General features: G+C 33.8%; 1 protein-coding gene and 1 long non-coding RNA gene across 3 annotated transcripts; one reads left to right on the forward strand and one right to left on the reverse strand.

Annotated features, from left to right (window-relative positions):
• The first annotated feature begins 2,296 nt into the window (after positions 1-2,296).
• On the forward strand, positions 2,297-4,678 carry LOC115446892 (uncharacterized protein C15orf61 homolog). 2 transcript variants are annotated; one of them, XM_030173717.2, is made up of 3 exons: positions 2,297-2,702; positions 3,396-3,574; positions 4,267-4,678. In XM_030173717.2, exons 2-3 carry the CDS (start codon positions 3,421-3,423, stop codon positions 4,392-4,394), a joined length of 282 nt encoding a protein of 93 aa, XP_030029577.1. In that variant the 5' UTR covers positions 2,297-2,702; positions 3,396-3,420; the 3' UTR covers positions 4,395-4,678. The 2 variants fall into 2 exon arrangements, with proteins under 2 accessions (XP_030029577.1, XP_030029576.1); XM_030173716.2 differs by having other exon boundaries at positions 2,300-2,702; positions 3,391-3,574.
• Positions 4,578-7,341, reverse strand: LOC119193398. The gene is made up of 2 exons (XR_005113942.1): positions 7,151-7,341; positions 4,578-4,814 (listed from the first exon to the last, which is right to left on the reverse strand). It is a non-coding gene; the product is annotated as an uncharacterized LOC119193398 (long non-coding RNA).
• Between the last annotated feature and the right edge of the window lie 4,939 nt (positions 7,342-12,280).

Consider the following 12,280-nt stretch of genomic DNA (forward strand, 5'->3'; position numbering starts at 1 on the left):
TAGACACTTCAGAGATCTAATTATTAAAGCTCAAAAACAGAACATGAATTCATAATTATTTATCCACGAATGGATACTGAAATACAGTTTATCACGAAGTGTATTGCATATATGCATATTATATTATGAACACGTTAACATTGTAATGTAAGTTTTTAGTTTCTCATGTTTATGCAAAAATGATTATAAAATGCCTTACAATGAAATCCATTCCACAGATTATTTGATATTTATAGGAAATTTGTTAAAAATCAACAGAGTGTATCGCTAAAGTTAATTTATAATTAACAACCTCTTTCATAGACGATATTTATCTAAGGACGGAGCATTGCTGTGATAACAAGTCTGTTTCTCAGTGCTGACGGCATGGCAGCCGTGCGTAGACATAGGGCCGTTGTGATTGGCTAATATTGAAATACAACTACAACTACAAATATTATGAAGTGAAATTTCTTTAGAATCGTTGTGATTTGAAACTCGATGAATCGAAAATACGTCACGATAAGAAACAAACGCATTAATGTATAGGATTAAGTCGTCGAGAGTCTCCTCTTTATGCGATGCTTCGTAGCATCCCTCATCTCGTCTAATATTTTTAACATTCAATAATTTTTTCAAGTTGTTATACTTTGGAAGCAGATTATTGTTATAGTTGCTGGATTCGTTTTATATTTACAATATGTGGTAAATAAGTAAAAATACTTATTTTACTCAATAATTCGTAGTAAATTAGTCAGTAAATATTCTTATCGATATTTTTTTTATAAGATGTATTGTTGGAAGATTCAAATACATATTTTATATAATATCTACATTATACATTGTTTTATTTAAAAGAATATGAATGCAAGACTGATAGCCTTTTTTATACGTTAATAACACTTTATGAAGGCTTAGGCGTTAATAGAAAAGTCGTGCGTGTCGTGAGAACATCGACTGCTACAATTGGCCCGCTGGAAGTGTTCTATTATAATTAAATTTAATGTTTACGAATAATAAATGAGAACTCCTGGTGTATAATGCAACTAAATCTCACACTTACTACTACGCTCTCTACAATCGGTGCAAAAACAACTATGATATCACGGTGTATAATTAAAAAAATATTAGGTACATTCATTACCCATCTCCCGTAGCAGCTCGCATTAATACGGCCAGAGCGTCGCCATGACAATCGAATAAAATGCATTTATTAGTTAAAAAATAAATTAAATAGTGTATACTTATTACTAGCCTATGAAATGAAACATTTTTTTCATTCACAGTTGCAGTATAATTTGTAGTACATCGTCTAAAAACACAGGAAGGCATTTTATTTACAAAAATACAAAAAGTTAGTAAGCCGACTAGCCACGACACTGCTTGTACCTTGACTAAGTGATTGTCGGGCAATTACCTTGCTTTCGTCTTGCCAGTATACATAGAGCTCGAACAACTCGGACAATGTAATAAAAACATCTTAGACATAGAACAATATAGCAGTTACAGTGATGAGTGAGAACCCCGACAAACATCAAATTAGATAGATGACTTATATAAATTCAAAAAGGGCTCAAACGTTGAACGCCTTGGGGCAGATGTAACGATATGAGGGTCATTGGCGGGCAGCAGGGAGCTGTCCGCCCTAGTGCATTTTTGTGCGTCTTTTGCACATTTCTCGGTTGACCACCGGGATGGGCGGTAGTGTTTAGGAGGACGTCCTTCGGTGCGCGGGGGCTACTGAGCCCCCCCGCCCCCAAGCAGTCGGGCCGCAAAGCGGCACCGCGCAGAGGCGCCTGCGGACGAAGACTTAGACACTTCCGTCAGAGGAACTCCGCAGCCGTCCCTAATGCGCCGAAGAGGGCCACCGCAGAGTTTTAGAGGTAGGCCGTGCGTAGGTTAGTTGTACATAAGGTTAGGGACTCGGCCCGGTGGTCGCCCGAGGGTCGTCATCAAATCTGGGCGGCTCAACGCCGGGTCGTAAGGCATGTTTACTCCGGCATAACCGCTCACTCGCCTCCTTCGAAGGCTGCGCGGTAATAATAAGGAACTTTCTCCGCAAAACCAAAAAAAAAGATCTAACGATGGTCACCGGGGCAAGGGACATGAGCCACATTTAAGAATTAAGAATATGAGTCTGGAAATATAATTGATAGGTATTCAACATTGAATCAGTTGGTACTATGTGGTTCTATAATATGATTATTTTGTGGGAAGTGAAAATATTAATGGAACAAATAAATAACATTTTTGTATCGATATCTAAATCTATCTTAGACATTTTTTGTTATCTGTATTATTTTATTTGACAATATTGACAATTAGGTAAATTGACACTTGACAGACTAAATTTACCAAAATGTATTTTGGTTTAAGTCTTGAGTTTTCTTTATATCATAACTATTGAAATTCTCTTTGCTTGAAGTTGAAGAAACCTCGCATTATGCTCTTTGATCTCAAGGGAAATGATTTCGATATCTAATATAATGCTCTTTTGGTGAAGACTTTAAGTCCTCATCAAAAATATAACATTATTACAAAAAGCTAAAAATATCGCAGTGTTTTAATAACTAATTATGTGTCTCAAGTTTAGAGTTTGTAATAAAATGAAAATACTTACATTACGTATTGCATTTTACTCCACAAAACCGACATCGTCTGAAGTTTTAACTTCATATTTAAAGCAATGTAATGAACCTCCATGGACTTCTTATTTCGTAAAGGTTGTATTGCATTTGTTTTTTTAAATTTAAATATAGAATAAACTCAACGTCTATTATATCCATACCTACTTACAAAGAGAATCCTACTAAAGAATCATTTACCAATATTTCCCTGATGGTACAGTCCGATTCATACTTCTTTGTGGCTCTAAACATCATATGTTCCGAAGTGCACAATATTAGGTGTTAGATGCACACATTTCTATTTAAATACAGCCAAATCCAATAGTTCAATAATTGTTTTGTTATTGTTAAAAATTATCCTTGCAAATCATGGATTTACAAGACAAGTTGTAGGCTAGATTATTTATTTGGATTAAGTATAATTTACTTTCTATTCAATTGAGATATAATCTTCATAAAACCATATTAAAAATAAGTGTTGTCCTACAAAACATTTCTAAATTCAATAACAAAATATATTTAATATTTATGTGAATTCTAGACATAATAATTATAGAAATAAAATTTGACTACATGTGTTGGATTGTACTTGGAGCTAACTACAGCCTCCGAGAAAGAAGAATTGAACTGTACCTAATTTTCTTGTCTTGTTGACTACTAAAATCTACATAAGTAATACTTAAAACAATAATACAGTTTCTTTTTTATATTAACAAAAATAAAAAATATTGTTTCTTTTCATAAATATTATGAAATGTGATCAAAAGTTATTTGCCATTTACAGTACAGAAGTGTGAAGGATGATCAGTTTGGCATGTCCAATTTCAATTGGAAAGTGGGAAAATCAAATTATCAAATATTGAGGACAGGCTGTTTTCCTTACATTAAATATCACTGTTCTAAGAGGATACAAGAGGACTTGGACACATCAGATAAGTTTATGAGATTCATCAAAATTGTTAATCTAGGTTTGTCAATAGATTTTTAACATTGACATGTATATTGTATATGTACCAAGTATGTATGATGTTCCTGGTTCAAATTCTAGGTTGGACAAAATTATATTGGGTTTTTCCAGCATAGGGGCCATTCAAGTATTATGTAATGCAATTTGTGAAGATTTTTGAGCCCTCACCCACCCATGTAACGCGCCATACCGTTTTCCTGTACGCCCCCGCCTCCCCTCAAAAAGTTATGTAACTCTAAAGTGTAGTTTTGTATTGTAACATTCACAATTTGCGCAATGTTATGTTGCGCAAAATACCAGGAAGTCACTAAAATACCTTAATTATGGTTTTAAAAAAAAAAAACTATGTTACATAAGGCGTTGTACTAAGCCCCCCTCCCGACCCTGAAATATATCGTAACGTTTTACAAGACCCCCCTCCCTCCAAATTGCGTTACATAATACTTGTATGGCCCCATAGTATACGCTGGGAGTCTGGAAATTTTGTCTATTATGGTGATGCCCGTCATATCATGGGATGTAGCACATTTAGCGAAAATGGCTTCCCTGATCACACCTCTGCATATCGCTTCAGGGTTAAAGGTGTGATGTGTGTTTCTTGTGTATTCAAATGTTTATAAAGCAGGAATGAACAGACTATGTGTCCACATTACCCTTCTGTTTAAGGTTCTTTTTAAAGTCTTTATGTTTCAGGTATTCCATGTTTATTATATGGTCTGGCTGCCACACAACTAATAAGGCATCAAGAAATAGTCTATACATCTAAGGGTCCTGTTACAATATACTTTCTGTTGCCTGAACATAAGGGGTCTTTGCATTGATACACAAGTCAAAGAATGTAAATACTAGAAACAAGATCCTTATGATTTAAAGTATAGACATAAGTTGTATGTATATAATCCAATGTTAGATTTTTAAATGGCCAAATAAATTTTATCAGACAAAGCAAAATCAGATTTAACAAACTACAAAAGTGATGGGTTAAATAAATAATGTAGACATTGTAGTATGTAGTAAGTTTATTTATTAAGATTTATAAATAAAAGAAAGTGCCCACTTATTTGTTTCATAAATTATATGACATGTTAAGTGACAACAAACGAAATTGTTTCTAATTTATTCTTCTTGTTCATAGACAAAATCATAGTGCATAAAACCATAAACCATTGTGGATATAATTACAACATTGTTTAATTACTGTTCCTCAGCATGTTGAAATAAGAATAAGCAGCACTCATTATCTGAAATCAGAAGAAATGTAGGTCATAGAAGACTAAGAAAATATTGTATTATTTTCTGGAAGAGACTAACACCCGTATTCTAAGACGTTTCCTCGAAAATTCCTTAACCTTATCTCAATCGAGGTTACCTTGAGAATTATTCAAGGAATCCTACAATGAGGTTGTTAGTGCCTGTACCACTTCTACCCAAAATAAGTGTTCACGATAGTGTCTTTCTTAAAACGATAGCCTCTTTGGAATTGTATGTCGTAAAATCCTATCGGGTTTTTTGCATTTGTTAAATAACGCTGTTCAGGATATTCGTATAGAGTATCGAACAAGTAGCTATTGCAGAAACTGTTGGAAATCTATTTTTAACACACTTGTAATAATATCAGAATAAAGTAATCAGATTCTAACACTACAAAGCTAATAACTTTCCTCGAGTCTTCCGCGAGATACCTGGAATTTGATAGTTTTGAGTGATGTTGAGTGGAAAAGATGTTTTTTAACAAAGAATACAGATTACTTCTAGAGAGGTTGAGTCGAGGTATAGTCTAACTTTTAATGTGCAGCATAATAATATTTTATGTCGCTATGTAAGTAGGTACATAAATATTATTTCTAAAAGCTTGATAGTGGTACATACAATACATACATTAAGGTGCGTTGGGGTTAAATCGGACGCTTTTTCGACGTGTTAAACAGTGTTCTCGAATTATTTTTTTACAAAAATTCTATAGAAGTTATCATAATGAATTATTAACTTAGCTATATGTTATTAAATATACTAAATGGTATATATATTTGAATTTCTTATATATAACAGTTAATTTTTTATAAGGCTTTAAATAAGTACTATACTTTTAGAAATGTGTGAGAAAGATAGGACCTTCACAGGTATAGTTCGGACTACTATCTAAAACCGTCTATGATACAGGGATTCTAAAATCCATAAAAAGAGCATATTCTGATCTAGGTAGATATTTCTAAACATTCAAAAAATTTATAAATATCTTAAGAAATATTTAGAAGCGAACTTTGTTTTTAATAGTTCTAGGCATACGATCTTACCTCGTATGAGAGAAACTGTAGATATATTTTAAAATATTCGAAGAAATAGTACGTACACGTGTAAATAAATAACAAATAAACAAAATAGACCATTCACCTGAACTAAAAAAAATAAATAATTAATGAGTTCAGACGTCTTCGTGTATAAATTTTGACAAAAACTTGCAATATTTTACAAGTGCTAGATCTAACGATTTTAATCCGTACTTTAACGACAAATATTTGTATGTGTAAAGATCGGATCTCAGGGAATATAAGTGTTTCGACAAATTTGAATAAACAAGTTACAAGATTTATTTGCTTTGTGATACTATATAGCTACAAAATTAATTAAAAACAGTAAATACTCAATTAAAATTAAGCAAATTCTTGCATGGGGTTAATCCGGATCTGCCAGGGAACGACGAAATACCGATATTCTGTTTGTTAGCACTGTACACATTATTTACTTGACAGAATCACTTATGTGAACTAGTGGAACGTAGGGAACAAGATGGGGTCGCAGGTAGTGTTGTCCGAAAACAAAAATTATAAAACAATTATGAGTTATTTGATTTATACGATGTTACACCTCCTACGATCTTACCCCAACGCGCCTTACACCATATCCTTACTTAAGTAATGTAAAAATATTAAACCATAAAGTTAAGTAAGTACTTATAGATATTGCCAATCTATTAACTATCAGGTTTGAAGTTAATTGACGTTTTTACATGTCCTATCAATATTTTAGGCCCTCCCCCGAACAAAGGGCCTTGAGCATTTGTTTCACACATTTGCGGTGCAAGCGTTACAGCCAGGAGGGAATATCTATACAAATTTTAACGAATAATAAAAAAGGTATCTTTTTGAAAATATTAAACTACGAAAATATTCCTTATTAAATTGTCTTTTTAATAAAGTTGGTTGCAAATTAAAACGATGAGTACTTTAGGAGGAAAAGAAAGATGTACCGAATCAACAAATTTAGTGGCATTTTATGAAATTAATGGAAAATTTAATCCACACTATAAAAATTTAAACAATCTGAGTAAAGATAATATGTAAATATAATGTTCAATTTGTTTTCTATTGTATACGTTTACTGGACTAGCGATTACATAAGAAACCTCTATACTTATTTTAATTGTGTAGTAATATACTCTGAAAACAATGTTACAATCGTCACACCGCCCGTGAGTATTCTTACCTAGTAAGTTTGAGAATCTTCAGCCCGATCAGAAAGATTTAGGGATAGCTTTATTAGGTAGGTACCTACAGATTACTTTGTGCTAATTACTTACCGAAGAAAATGTTTCTAGCTCTACAGTCGACATGCCGCTGAGTTTAATAAGGAGGGTACTTGGGTGCGTTGAATTATTATTAAAATATCTAAGCGTATCAACGTTCCCAAGGAGTTTCTATGCCAGCCGCAATTCCAACAAGCTTCTCTGACTGCAAATACCTGCAAATAATCATATAGTATCAATATATATTACCCACTCAATAAGTAAGTAAATACCTATATCTCGACACGCGGCTGCGAATCGGCTTAAAGCCAAGAAAAACGAACTAGCGATGCAGCAGCCGTGTTTATATTTACATAAACTCAATAACTCAATAATTTGTATAAAGTGTTGAGTGCACCAAATCATCCTGATGAAGCGGTCGACCTGGGTGGACGTGGAAACGGGCGGCCGCCTCGGCTGCAACGGCGAGATCTTTTGGAGCGAGTGCACCGAGTGCGATTGCGCTTACTGCAACCCAAACTACGTTTGCGTCTGTAGTGACAAGGTACCATAGCAGTAAAGTATTATTACCCATCAAGTCACGGGGTACATCAATAAAATATCGTTGAACGTAACCATAACAGTAGTACAACTTCGGTTGAAACTTGTACATGTTCGAAAAGTAAACAATGAAAATAAATATTTACAGTCCCATATTGTACAGGCTTCCATTTATAAGTGTAATATTCGATTTACCGGTCGCCTTGGTACGAGCAAAGTTAATTTCGTCGGTGATAAGCGACATGTTTAAATTCTGTTATCAATTTTGACTTAACAAATATTTGCTTTACAAACTTCAAGGTCCACTGACCTTTAAAACTGCTTTACGCAAGGAATATTTGATGTAACACAGGACGGATGCATACATGTCCATGTTCACACTATTTTGAAATAGTAGAAATACAAATCGGTTTCGACAGCCGATGTGTACGCGTTCAGTGAATGTTTTATAGACGAGATACCCCACTTTCGTTTGCACATCGATACAATCAATACAACTGAATGTTCACCTCGATGTGAACCATTCAGGTAAATCACCATCGATCAAAAAATGACAGCGATTTATTGCATCGCAAACGCTTTTAATGAATTTTCAATAATAACTGCTCCAAATACAATTAGTCAACATGAACCATCAAAAAGTACTAACGGCTTTAACTACTTTTAAAGTTATTGAAAAAAGATTAAGTTCAAAACTATTGCGAACATTGAGACTTGAAATCTAGGTGTGGCACAAATAAGTGCTTAAAATTCAAGTGCATATTTAAATGCCACGTTTAAAGGTGAAGGAAAACGTAATAAGAAAATCCGCAGTGCACTAGATTTCAATTGATAAAACGAGTATTCCAATGTGACTAGAAATGCCATATTTATTATTATTTAACTTTAAAAATCATTTAGTATAATGTATATATATACTTTACCAAAGAATGAGAAAAAAACATATTAAACGCTCTTCACAATATATGTAGAATTTGTAAAGAATTTTAGTATGCAAGTTATGTGAAATGACCAAAATGAAATAAATCGGGATCTCTTATTAGGGTTACAGCCACGCTGTCGCTAATTTTATCTACAGCAAGAATGGGTCGGTTCGACCGAGACGGGTCCACGGTCTCACAGAATATACATTAATAATTGTGGCTGTTAGTGAGATTATTGCAACCTCAAAATCCTACTTCTTATGTTTGCCACAATATTCTAAATTCCCTTGCCTTTACGGGCGAAGGTAATAACTCGCCGTCAGGTGAACCATTGGCTTATTTGCCTTCTACAATATTAATGAAATACAACATAAAGAAGACACAAAAATGTTTAAAGTACTGTGAAGCTAGCGAAGCCAGTTTACAATCCAATACAAGTTTCCACATGTCCTCTGGCTGTATCTACTAATGACCTTTAACATTTTATAAGGAGATTTGACTCCGCCCACTTTAAAGCATAAGTTAATATTTCAAATTCGTATCATCAAATCTCGTTGTGCGTTGTTGCGTTAAAGTTCAACGTTTTTCCTTGGAAATCATTTTATTTTTCGTGTCGTAATCAAACATGTCCCTACCGAATCAGATTTTATGACTTTCCTGACGAATATGGTATTGGTTCTTAAACCTTATATATTCTGATCAACATATCTTTTATTTCACAAACGAACGCCAACACGATTGATCGGTTTAGAGGTAAACTTGAAGCATTATGAATTGTCACTATCATGCACTTGTAGAAAACTCCCTCATATCGACCCAGCGCCGTGCCACCTGTCAGTCACATTAAGTTGAATTTTAAACATTTTACTAATAAACTAGTTCTAGCGTTAAAAGGTGGTTAAGAATTGCTTAAATAGCTGTCAAAAACATCACCGGTTCCTAGTTTAAACCTAATTAAGAGGCAATGTTTTGGCGAGTTTTGGCTTACAGCTGATCGAATAAATTTGTGTTTAACTAAGCATAGCTTTGCGATTTTTTTTATAAGTAAGACTGTATATCACCTGCGGCTGACAGCTTCCAATTGGCCACTCGTAAATTATAACAAAAATATACGACAAAAACATAAATTTCTCGGAAAACCAGAGGCTCCTGAACTCCGTTGAAAAGGCCATTCCCCTTTTGAAGTATCTCTAAGAAGGGCTGTGTGAATGAAGTTCCCAACAAAAAGACATACCGTGTGTTCGCTTTACGTGTCGCAGAATAGCTCTTCACAATACACCAGGAAAGTGAAACTCTAGAGGGTTTTTCTACTTCACCCGCCGGTCTTTGTCTGAAAGCTCATATATGAAACGAGCCTTTTACCCGCATCATACGTGGGAAACGCATCCACCATATTGTTTATTGATTTACTGATAACATTCTTTACTATGGGACACGGTTTATTAAAATCTACTTTGTTTCGATTAATTAGTTATTACTACGAACAAACAGCGGGAATATTTTAATAATGTTCGTCCAAAAATTCGATATTGTCTTTGTTATTAAATTTTCTTTATTTGTTTTGTTTTACTTCCTCTCATTATTTTGTGTTGAGAACGATGCTTTATGTAAGTATTATTGCACAAAAGTATTTCAGTGTACTAGACTTTATTTTTATTTTAGTTGAAACTGTTATTTTGCGGCAGTTAATTTTATTACTCGGTACTTAGTCAAAATCACGTAGTGTTTCTCGTGTATGGAGGTTATTAATGCGCCAGAACTGTTAAATTATTAACTTCCCTTTCAAATTTTTAGCCTTTTGCGTGATTTGAAACATTCAGCAGTACGTGTACACGCAAACTACATAAAATTTGTAAACTAAACCCGGTTCCATAGCAGTTTAGAGGTATTTGAGACTCTACTTCCTATTGATATTAAAGTAAAAGAAACGTTAACGTGAAAACATTACGTTATTTTATTGGTTGGCAAATTGTCGTCTAGACAAAAATTAAGCAAAAATCTGCTATTCTCTCTAATTGCATAATTGTTCGTAACCACGCAAAATGTCAAATTCTGAATAAACGAATCTATAATAGTCGTCCCAGATTTTGTAATTCTATTTTAGTTTTATGCAACCTCATCGTCTAACAGAGAATGATCTCTCAGTGTTAAATTTTGGTAAATCACCGTCGTTTGGGCGGCATTGTTACATGATTTGTTTACGTGCTGTGTAATTGATTTTATGGTAATTTCAAGTAATACATCCCATTCTGTAGTCATTCAGAATGTTTACAATGCACATTACGTTTTTAATTGCCATTGTAATAGTATTTCAGATGAATTCTGTTTTCTTTTTATACATGTTTAATGGAGTACTTAGATTAATGTTGTCTTAATAAGGGTTTACGTCTTCATATCACTTACAATTTATCATCTAAACGTCACATGTTTTTTCTCTCAAATTCTAAAATATTTTTGCCGTTTAACCACCAGCCGCCTTCAATAGGCCATTCTTAGAATGAGAAGAATTGACATGTGCATCCAATGAACTGACAATGAACAAAATCAACAATAACGTACAATGAATACCGTCACCTTGTTAATCTTTGTCGAGTTTTGCATCTGCAGAATAGAGCAGTTCTATTTTTAAGCCCATCATATCGGGGTAATGAGTCTGTATTATGCTTTGTGGGATCCAAATAAGCCAAGCTGACCGTAAGTGCACTACCTATATATACCTTTTAAGATCATACATTTTAGTAGGATCAAATTGTGCTAATGGAAAATATTTGGCAAATTTTACACTGTAAACTGGGTTAATGCAGACTCTATCTATATTTAATCTCTCCTGCCATACAAACACTATATCTGGAGGGCGGAAAGGCCAATCCATTTCGACTTAACCGCGCGACTGGATTGTGACTGACGGACAGTGATGACACTATCGATATAGAGAACGAAAACATCTGTTTTGAAGCTGACCACATTTCAAACAAATCATTTATCAAACAATAAATTGGCAATATATATTATAATTCTGTATGATCTCTTACTATTTTTTTTCTGACCACATTCGTAAATTCTCCTCAAAACTTTTAGCATCATTAAAATAATACCATATTTTTTAAGCTTTATGCAATAGAAGCCATTTCCAGAAATAGGAATCAATAAAACAGAGTGTTGAGAGTTTGGTTCTATGACCAGTATCAAACCAGCTTCTAAAAATACTTCAATAAAACTGACCTACAAAATTTCACCGAGAACGTGGGCTAGTTAAATAATAAATTAAAAATTATCTAATTTATAACTTAAAAGCGAAATTGAATGCAACGGGAAAACGAAAGAGAAATCACAACAAAGCAGACGTCGAAAATTGTGTCACAGATCTGATAAAAAAAAACTCGTAAGTTTGGCGGTTTCTGGAGATGTTGGCGCGGCGCGTCGGTCGTTTTCTGATTTCTAATAGCCACATTACCATAACATGGCCTTTCACGTTTGGCGTATTGGATAACTAACAAGAGTTGACTCGGATATGTGCAGTGCACACAGTATCATCTTATGTAAATTGAATTATTTTTAACTGCTTATCGTATAGCTAATGTGTATTATGTATACTATATTTACGTGATATTGTTATAATAATATCAGCCCTGTATTACATATTACCTCACGGCGGAGTGGAAACGGTCCGGCTTTACTTCTAAAAGAGTTTAGGAATCAATTAATCACACTTTCTTATTGA

This window comes from Manduca sexta, unplaced genomic scaffold, assembly GCF_014839805.1.
Source record: "Manduca sexta isolate Smith_Timp_Sample1 unplaced genomic scaffold, JHU_Msex_v1.0 HiC_scaffold_486, whole genome shotgun sequence".
Classification (NCBI taxonomy): Eukaryota; Metazoa; Arthropoda; class Insecta; order Lepidoptera; family Sphingidae; genus Manduca; species Manduca sexta.

Bases quoted from the DNA above. Each gene is read 5' to 3' on its own strand.
- LOC115446892 (XM_030173716.2), top strand. From the start codon at position 2,556: ATGTGTCTCAAGTTTAGAGTTTGTAATAAAATGAAAATACTTACATTA. The intron at 2,703-3,390 runs GTTGTATTGCAT...TGCCATTTACAG, and splicing joins GGACTTCTTATTTCGTAAAG to TACAGAAGTGTGAAGGATGA. The intron at 3,575-4,266 runs GTTTGTCAATAG...TTTATGTTTCAG, and splicing joins CATCAAAATTGTTAATCTAG to GTATTCCATGTTTATTATAT.